This window comes from Sinocyclocheilus rhinocerous, unplaced genomic scaffold (genome assembly GCF_001515625.1).
Source record: "Sinocyclocheilus rhinocerous isolate Xijiao unplaced genomic scaffold, SAMN03320098_v1.1 scaffold2817, whole genome shotgun sequence".
NCBI classification, from domain to species: Eukaryota; Metazoa; Chordata; class Actinopteri; order Cypriniformes; family Cyprinidae; genus Sinocyclocheilus; species Sinocyclocheilus rhinocerous.
In genome coordinates this window covers 182356-192444 of record NW_015638065.1, presented here as the reverse complement: position 1 = coordinate 192444, position 10089 = coordinate 182356, and the positions used below count along the sequence as shown (strand labels likewise).

Here is a 10089-nt window from a genome sequence, read left to right as displayed (position 1 = left end):
ATAAATAAATCTTCTTGTCACCATGTTCAGTATGTAATAACCCATAATGAGAGGGCCTAAAAATTCACCTAAACAACAAAGCCTACTATGATGGCCAAAAATCTGCCAGGGCTGTCTTACACTTAATGGACTGAGACTTATGATCAGTGCATACATCAAATCATAATGGATAGTAAATCATATAAAGTATATAAAATAGCCACGTCAATGAAAATTGCTATTAGTTTCTTAATAGTGTAATTCATATATATTTTAAAGGCAAATACAAATACTACTATGATGTATACAAATGTACTTTGTAATTTAAATGCATCATCCTTTGAAAAAATTGGGTAAAAGGTTTATACACACCTCTTATAATGATATTGATTTTCAGTACTTCTCTTTCAGTGGTTTTCTAGGAAATGAATGAATGCTGATTTTTATTTATTCACTTTTAATGTTAACTAAGAATACAGTAAATGGAACTGAGGAAAGAATACTGTTCTATTCAAATCTTTGCCATTTGTTGCTGAAGTGTTGTCCTCAAATGAACAATACAGCAAAAATTAATTAAATAAGACTTAGTTGTTTTTAAGAACATACTGCGTACACCAATTTTTATTAATAAAAATATAACTACTTGCACAAGCACACTGAGAGAACAGTACAGAAATATTCGGACAGTATTTTCTGCAAAATTAAGAAGGTGCAGAAGCATCCACCAAAATATAAGCTGCATTTATCCAATGAGAAATAATTAAATTGGCCACTGAACAAAAAGGGCCTGTTTGTTTCATCTGGATCATATGAAACTTTTTTTAGCGTGCTAATAAACAAGCTGCACCATAACAATATATGAATAGTTTGTCTTTATAATTACAAAACCTCTTCTGTTAATACTATCTACAGATAATTATCTTCATTTCAGTGTATCTTTTACCATGTTAAGCTAACAAAAAAAATTAATTGCTTTCAAATGAGTTTACACAATTAAAGGTGTAAATGTTTGTCTTCTTATAAAGAAGATTTGCTGTGAACATGCTTGGGTGTTGAACAGTGCTCTCAGTAAATGAGTAATGATAAATGCAATCTTTGCAGAGCTTTGATGAATATGAAATCCCAAAGCACAATTTAAAAAAATCTCAGTCCTTTTAAGCCTGCCCTAGTGAACTTGAACAGCTTGTAATCCTAGAATCATTGTGCTTTGGAATTTAAGATTAGTTGAATTTTAGTTGATTAGTTGTTGAACTTCATATTTATCAATTATCTCCCAGTACAGATGACAGTCTTTTGAAAACTTTAAATCATCTTGCATTTGGCAAACAAAGTAGTCATGAGTTTGGCACATTCACAATTGTAACATTTCAGTGCATCGTTACTTTTGGAGGGTAGGAGGAGTGCTTATTGCATTCGGTAATGGTGCATGGGCAGTCGTTATTGGCAGTCTCCTCTCAGTCTCTATATGATTTTCCCATACATGCCTGACCCAGCAACCCCTATTCACTCTCTCCTCCTACTTCTCTCCAAACAGTTTCAGCGGTTTGTGTACTACAGCTCTTTAGGCACGGGCTATATGGCTACAATTCAGTCTACATCAGGCATTCCACTGCATTATGCACAGGCTCCAGAAAGCATGCTTAGGCAGAATATCAATCATTCTATCCGCTACCAAAATAAGACAAGAGATTTCATTAACAACCATTACTCAAATAGAATAGAAAAGCAAAGAATCTCCCAAACAAGGGCTCTCCCATACTGTTGCCTCTAAGAGACATATTGCCATCTTCCTTTAAACAGAGGTTACGATTGTTAGCAGCTAAACGATTGCTTCCGAGTTCAGATCTTTGGGAAGAGGGGTGGGATTTGAAGTAGCAGAAACATTCCCTTGTTGCTAATCCGTTCCCAGAGGAACACTTTAAAACGATTTACTAGGATGCTGGGTATGTGCATTATGAGTTTGGCACATTCACAATTGTAACATTTCAGTGCATCGTTACTTTTGGAGGGTAGGAGGAGTGCTTATTGCATTCGGTAATGGTGCATGGGCAGTCGTTATTGTCCAGGAGCTGGAATGGTCTGCTGAGGAGGGCATAATCTGCCCTAGAGGGGCAGCACAAAATCTGGCTGTGCCCACAACGCATGCCTGCTGCCGCCTGCAGGGGGCGAACTGGGCCCAGCCATCTGGTCGCCTGTGGGAATCTGCTTGAGAGGAAGAATACGCTGTGCTATCCATCACTGCCAAAGCTCTTTTTGCCAGAGCAGAACAACACTGAAATTGCATTCCTCCCTTCAGCAGCATAGAAATGCATGGCTGCATCCAAGCACAACACACACTTACTTAACTCTTGGCACAAGTTATATATGCAGGGGAGGGGACATGCTTACGACGGGGTGTTTGTGTGTACATGCATTGGCAAATTTGCACATGACATGCAACCAGTGAGAGTAGCAGCATGAGTAAAAAGCACACATGCAGCACGATGAGTGTGCGCGTGATATAGCGGCAAACAGCATGCCCTGAGCTCAAGGCAGCTTGCTTTTGTCTGGGGCAAACAGCACAACATTACATCGTCCTCAGCCTCGATATGGATTTCCCATACATGCCTGGCCCAGCAACCCCTATTCACTCTCTCCTCCTACTTCTCTCCAAACAGTTTCAGCGGTTTGTGTACTACAGCTCTTTAGGCACGGGCTATATGGCTACAATTCAGTCTACATCAGGCATTCCACTGCATTATGCACAGGCTCCAGAAAGCATGCTTAGGCAGAATATCAATCATTCTATCCGCTACCAAAATAAGACAAGAGATTTCATTAACAACCATTACTCAAATAGAATAGAAAAGCAAAGAATCTCCCAAACAAGGGCTCTCCCATACTGTTGCCTCTAAGAGACATATTGCCATCTTCCTTTAAACAGAGGTTACGATTGTTAGCAGCTAAACGATTGCTTCCGAGTTCAGATCTTTGGGAAGAGGGGTGGGATTTGAAGTAGCAGAAACATTCCCTTGTTGCTAATCCGTTCCCAGAGGAACACTTTAATAAGATTTACTAGGATGCTGGCTATGTGCATTTATTTATCATCTTGCTCAGTCTTTCACACTGCTTGAGCTGTCGCTACTGCAGTGTTGCTGCCACTCGCCCCTCAGTATTCACGATCCGTCTGTTCGTAGACGTCGCTTAAGGGAATACTTCCACCGTTTTGTGCTTGCTGATCTTAAAAAGGGGAGAGACGGAAATGATAAGGGAAATGCTTCAAAGTTGTGGTCCCTCTCGCTTTTTCATGTTGTAATCACGAGCGCCAAGAGGTCGAGTGGCAGTGCATTGCACTTGTCTTGCTCCAGAACTATCAGTCGCCTATACGTAGTCCTGCAAGCTGTAGCCAGTCTTGTTATCCAGCGGTGAGAGAGAACAGTACTGGTGCTGGAGCTGGTCCTGTTGCTGCTGTTGTTGCAGCAGTTGCTGCTGCTGCTGCAGGAGGAGTTTGTCAGGAGGGAGAAGTATCAAATCCTGTGGGCCGTGTCGCTTACCCGAGCAGGACAGACAGAAAATGGATCCACCCACGAGAAGGAAACCAGACGAGACGAAGGCTACGTAGACGGCACCGCCCGGCTCGAACTTGTTGCTTTCAGGCACATTGGCGTCTAGGAAACTGACAATAACCTCATTTGTGTACCAGGAGGCAGGGACAAGGCAGAGAAAGCCAGAGGCCAGAAAGCAGGTGCCGGCGGCCATGGCAGCGTGACGTTTAGCACGTGCAGGGGGCGAACTGGGCCCAGCCATCTGGTCGCCTGTGGGAATCTGCTTGAGAGGAAGAATACGCTGTGCTATCCATCACTGCCAAAGCTCTTTTTGCCAGAGCAGAACAACACTGAAATTGCATTCCTCCCTTCAGCAGCATAGAAATGCATGGCTGCATCCAAGCACAACACACACTTACTTAACTCTTGGCACAAGTTATATATGCAGGGGAGGGGACATGCTTACGACGGGGTGTTTGTGTGTACATGCATTGGCAAATTTGCACATGACATGCAACTCTTCTGGCTGTCAGAGGCAACATCCATAAGCTCTCAGGGAGAACGGGATGGCGAGCACTGAGGGAGGTGGAGCATGACACTGTGAAGTTTCTTGTACTTAAATGAATATTAATCTCAATGGACGGTATTTGTGGCATGCTGTCTGTTTACCAAAGACGGAAATCGACTTCTTAAGTTTATATGAAAACTGCATCAGTGGCAAGTGGCTGATTACTACTATCAAGTCTGTGAAGACAAATGGGAAATCAATTTAAAAGACATAATTCACCCAAAAATTTACATTTTGTCATCATTTACTTGACGTTCATGTTCCAAACCTGTATGAACTTCTTTCTTCTGTTGAGCACAAAAGAAAATATTTTGAAGAATGTTGGTAACCAAACAGTTCCTGGTAGCCATTGACTTCATACAAGTTCCAAAACTGTAGGAGTTCAAACTCATACCGGTTTGGGTCAACTTGAGGGTGAGTAAATGATGACAAAGTGTTCATTTTTGGGAGAACTATCCTTTCATAGTAATATCAATGGAAGGTATGTGAGCAGCACCGTAAATAAACACTTTAAATGTTTAACTGTTTCCCTTTCTCTGGTAATTGACAGGATGCCACAGATGATGTCCACAGACGTTAAGAATGATCTGAAATATTCTTTTAAGATGACGTAAAGAGCCCCTTGTAGGTGACAATCTGTCAGCAGATACACTGCTGATGCATTGGTAGGCAAATGTGGCTGCTTGTTCAAATTTGGAAAAAAGGAAAGTCATTTGGCAAAGGACTACTTCCTGTGAGAGTGGACACAAGCAGATTGCAGCCTTATCAGGTGCCACATGCTTCCATAAAATCGCTGCCAATTACCGAAACTCAATCTTGTCTTTGTTGATGTTATGTCTCTAAAATAAAACTGCTGCACGTATATTGTCTACTGATCATATTCTCAAGCTCGGGGGTGGTCAGATGTACCCTCCCATCTGAGAGAAGGGGTGTTGCAGAGGCTTGGTCTCTAGACACCAATCCTCTGCTGATGGCTGGAGTGATTTATGACAGCCTCCAGCTCGTCACAGACAGGACCACCATCCTCTGAGTGTGCAGAGAGACACGACCCCTAGACAATACACGTATTTGGGTGTAGAATCCCGTTCCCATGGCAGTGAGCAGCAGCATGAGTAAAAAGCACACATGCAGCATGGTAAGTGTATGAAAGTATGTGACTGAGAGAACGGCAAACAGCATGCCCTGAGCTGAAGGCAGCTTGCTTTTGTCTGGGGCAAAATACGAAAGTGTTGAACAGCACAACATTACATTGTCCATTTGACGTAAGAAGGGGCAGTGAAGGCTACGTAGACGGCACCGCCCGGCTCAAACTTGTTGCTTTCAGGCACATTGGCGTCTAGGAAACTGACAATAACCTCATTTGTGTACCAGGAGGCAGGGACAAGGCAGAGAAAGCCAGAGGCCAGAAAGCAGGTGCCGGCGGCCATGGCAGCGTGACGTTTAGCACGCCGTCCCCCACCCCAGCGAGTGCACTTTAAACCCAAAGAGGCCAAACACAATCCCAGTGCTGCCAACACGCAGGAAAGCACCATAGTGGTGCGTGCCGTCTGCAGGTATGCGGGCAGTGCCAGAACAGAGTATTTTAGTGTACAGCTGAACATGCCTGTGCTGTACCAGGTGCAGTCCATCCACAGCCCCTGCATCTGCGAGATGGCAGTGATGATGTTGGAGCCAACATCCGCGCTCACCTTCCAGTTAGGCAGTAACGTGGCCACCGTGGCACCTAGGATGCCTAGCAATGCCAGCACGAAGGCGAAGATCTGCGTGCCCGTGGACGCCATCCTGCCGCGTTCCTTAACTCTGCCAACATTCACACAAGCTTGCCTAGTCCCCTCTCTTTCGGCTGCAACTGTGACGGCAAAGACTCCTCAGCACCGCCGCCTGCCTGAGGAAATAAGTGAGAGAATTATCATTGGGTGGAGGATTTATGCTGGGTACACACCACAAGATAATCGGGATGATTTTGGGCCGATTTCTCCCCTTCCGACAATCCTAGGTAATGTCCCGATTATCTTGGTGGTTCTAAAGATTATTTTATCAGATTTTCCTGTGGTGTGAGGTGTGTTAAGAGTGACTGAATCTGCTCGGAAGAACGTCGGAGGCGCCCCCATCGCGAATCCTAAAATTTCAACATGTTGAATATTTACGATCAGAAATCCTGATGTGTGGGGGGAACATCGCGGCACACCACACACTATAGGAGCAAAACGGTTAAATCTAGGATTTTTTTGTCCTCATGTTTGTGGTCTCTCACATTTTGAAGATCTTATAAGATTTTAAAAATCTTTTAGTGTGTACCCAGCATAAGGCATGACCCTTTCACCTGCTATTAAAGGACTTTCACTATAGGGGCAATGCACCACAATCACCCTAATCAGGAACATTCACTCTGCAGGAGGATGGACTCACAGCTACTGCCCCTATAAACCCTACACCCCCCACCCTGCCATCCTCCATCCACCCTCTACTGGCTGCAGGGTGGGAGTGGCTATATGACATTGGTTTAGAAATCTATCTATCTATCTATGTTTTGTGTAAACAAATTCTATAAACACATTCAGGTTTAACAAATTACCAACAAATCAGTATTTTTCCATAGGTGAAGCTGAAAGTGTAGCATGCTCTTATATTTAGTGGTGATCTTCATTTGAATGCATTTGGGCCCTAGAGGGGTTTAAAAATGTTGTTGCTGGTTTGTGTGTCCTCACCTTGTGCATTTAAGTGCTGATGCTGGGATTGTGCTGGAAAATAAATAACTAAAATGTGTAAACAGTGTGTAAGTGGCTGACGTGTGAAGACACAGAAAGCAATTATATGCATGGTGCCTTGATTTTGTCACCCCTAGCTATCATGTGCAAAGGCTTGAGATGGACATCGAAATAGTCATTTCTTGAGGGATGGGATTTACTTGTGTGCTTTTTTATAGTTTAGGATAAGATCCATTTGTTATTCACATTTGCTGATGGAGACAATTCATTACCCTGCTGTAGCTGTTTGCCTGTAATGCAGATGTCAAAATGGTCTTACTGCAACTGCTACAGAAATGGCTGTTTAAATTCATTATAATAAATGGAAATTACTCTCTGCTGGGCAAGAGGGAAGTGCATGGGTTTCCACACTATACCTTGATTTATTGCTTCTGTGCTTTTTCTTGTGACTTTACTGTTCAATGAAATAGGAATGCTTTCCACTGATCTAGCATCCGTAAAGTGCTTAAATATAGGGCCACCGTTCATTTACCCCTCTTAACTTGCTTACCCTCCATGTCCATCTTGCCTTGTGTCTTCAGCCAGACACCGTAGAAGCCTGTAGTCTCGTGTAGGCTTGAGAGAGTCTCCATGAGAATCAATTCATATCTGAAAAGCACATCAGTAGTTCCTTTGGTTCCCATCGATGCCTTGGGCTGTTCATAAAGCGTAGGACGAACCATTCCTACAGTAAAAACAAGCCTCCATGGCAAAAGCACTGTCAGCCCACACTGCTTACCTTCTCACTTTCGGCTTCCTCATCTGAGCTAAAGTAAGAATGGTTGTCTTTTGAAAGTGCTGTCATGATTAATGTATCCCTACTCATTGTGGGACTATTTTCTTCTTTCCCTCACTGCATGCATACTCCATTGTTTCACTGGCAGTTATGTAAAGGAAATAATGGTTACTCAGATAGCCCTGAGGAACTGCCACCTCAATTTGATCATTCTCCATTAGAAATTCACACCCTTTGTATTAAGGGAGCACTTGCACTCAGGTGCAAATGAGAGAGAAGACCTATCTGTAGGGGGCAAATATAGTGTAGTGGTGCTGTTGAGTTTTACATGTAATGTGTGGAGGTTAAATAATGACAGTTTTTGCTGAAATTGACCCATATGGGTGTGTATAGGCCATTTGTGTTCTGCATTTATACCAGGATTAAAATAACCTGAGGAAAGGGGGAAGGGCAAGCTAGTGTGTGTATGCATACTGTATATAACTCTGCTTCTAAATCCTAAGATGTAAATATTGCATATTGCTCAGTGTTTCTTTGTGACTTCTTAGGGACTTGAATCTACCTGGTCAAAATTCCAGACGCTTTCACAGAGGGAAGGGATGAAGTGTCTCATTTTAAAACCAGCATCCCAAGCTGGGTAAATGACAAGTGGCCAAATTGATTTCTTGAATGTTGGTTCTCCTCCTGCATAACTGAGGCAGATGAGTCAATGCTTTCTGAAAGCTCTCGTCACATCTTTCCTTCTCTGTCATCTCCAGTGTATTGCTGTTTTGTAGCCCTAAACACCAGAAGGGCTCTTCAAAGCCTTGTATCCTGCTCCTAATTTATTTAAAATGGACCCAAGAGTGAAAGAATCTAGCCAAAGTCTAGGAAGCCAAGAGTCCTGCATGATTGCAGCTCAACCAGTTGGGTTTACAGTATGTTAAATCACAGTAAGGCATGCAGCTGAAATGCAGCACAAATCAATTTGCATTTTCTCTTTAACACCTACAACTAATTGTAGGTGATCTTTCGTATCTCCGTTATCTTCATCACACATCTCCATTCTGGGGGCATTCCAGCACATTTCTATAATTTAAGGCAAAGTATTACTGCTATATCCCCTAGATATTTAGGGTTGAGCTTTCACTTAATCGATTAAGTTCAGAATCCACACTCTGGATTAATACAGATAAAAATTTGTTCTGTTTCAGGTCGGTAACTGGTTGTGGAGCTACCAAAATTACGCCTTCCGCTACAATTACACGAGAGAAACCGGTTTTAGCATCGGCACAGCAGACGTCTGTGCCGATTTTGCATAATGAAAAGATGCACTGTCCTTTACTGCTGATCAGCGAACCAGGGGAGATAGAAGCTGAAGCATCCCCTACATCATCACTAGATAACCGGTTTTAGCATCGGCACAGCAGACGTCTGTGCCGATTTTGCATAATGAAAAGATGCACTGTCCTCTGCAGCGAACCAGGGGAGATAGAAGCTGAAGCATCCCCTACATCATCGCTAGACTGTGGCTATTAACATTTAGGAAGCAACAGTGTAACAAGAGACTTACTATTCACATTTGAAGAGACTTGTTTTGATGGTCCTTCAAACAGGTGTTACTGTAGCAACCGGAACTGGCTTGTCTTCGTGCAGCGTCACCCACCTCCTCCTCTCCCAACCCTCTGCTTTTCTTCACTCGTATATCCCTCTTGCGCTAGTTTCCATTCCGATTCTCCCCCTCACTCGAGTGGGAGTAGCTTGTGAAAATGGTCTCCAGGTCTGACTGTAACACTGTGTGTGTTTTCATCTCGTCACCCCGCGGTGTGCATAGGTGGATGTGGGGGTGGTGCACTTCACTCCGCTGGCTCAGCCCCAGATCCAGCAGCCCTTCAAGCTGGTCGAGAGGATTGTCAAAAATGCCTTCCAGTTCCGGAGGAAGCACTGCCGCAGAGGACTTGAGTAAGCATTTCCCTGGCATTCTGTAAGCTACTTTTCAAAACTCCTCTCTCTTTACCTCTATACTCAGTGTTTCATTTGACTACAACTAAGCACTGGATTTTAGTCAGGGTAGATACAGAGATATGAAGTACAGTGTTGAGTGTTAATCCAGCAAAACATTAAATACATACTTTGAAAAAAGTTCAGGGATGTCCAGTCTCTCTTCTGAAAGGCTACTGTCCTTCAAAGTTCAGCTCCGATCCTAATTAAACACAGCTGAATCTGAAGCGAATCAAGGCGTTCAGGATTACTAGAAACCTCCAGGCAGGTGTGTTGGGGCAGGTTGGAGCTCAATGCTGCAGGTAGTTGACCCTTCAGAAGCTGGAAGTTGGGAAGGAGCTCGCCACTGAAGGGAATGTGAGGGAGAACATTTGTAATTTCAGCAGCAACATCAACTGTGTGTCGCCTCTTTTCTAGTTTGACATGCGCTAAGCAAACATCCGCACAGACCATATAACGTCACTTCCATGCCACTTCTCAAGTTTTCTACGTTAACTCATTGTGTCGGCGTGTGATGACTGTTTTTTTTTCCTTTGCTGCAGGATGCTGTTCCCA

General features: G+C 43.4%; 2 protein-coding genes across 2 annotated transcripts in view; one reads left to right on the top strand and one right to left on the bottom strand.

Moving 5' to 3' along the window:
• The window catches only part of LOC107749598 (dimethyladenosine transferase 1, mitochondrial), a 24113-nt gene extending 14024 nt beyond the window's left edge, over nucleotides 1-10089 (top strand). The window contains 2 exon segments of the mRNA XM_016564771.1: nucleotides 9368-9517; nucleotides 10077-10089. Coding sequence (XP_016420257.1) covers nucleotides 9368-9499 — 132 coding nt within the window. The 3' untranslated portion in view covers nucleotides 9500-9517; nucleotides 10077-10089.
• Nucleotides 2437-9313, bottom strand: LOC107749599 (claudin-20-like). The gene is made up of 4 exons (XM_016564772.1): nucleotides 9107-9313; nucleotides 7330-7427; nucleotides 5427-5956; nucleotides 2437-3645 (listed from the first exon to the last, which is right to left on the bottom strand). The coding sequence occupies exons 3-4, from the start codon at nucleotides 5850-5852 to the stop codon at nucleotides 3340-3342; spliced, it is 732 nt and encodes a 243-aa protein (XP_016420258.1). The 5' UTR covers nucleotides 5853-5956; nucleotides 7330-7427; nucleotides 9107-9313; the 3' UTR covers nucleotides 2437-3339.

What these genes read in the sequence shown, in the direction of transcription:
- LOC107749599 (XM_016564772.1), bottom strand. Translation starts at nt 5,852, where the DNA reads ATGGCGTCCACGGGCACGCAGATCTTCGCCTTCGTGCTGGCATTGCTA. An exon ending in CCTCCTGGTACACAAATGAG is followed by an intron (nt 3,646 to 5,426) that starts GTTATTGTCAGT and finishes TACACAAATGAG; the next exon opens with GTTATTGTCAGTTTCCTAGA.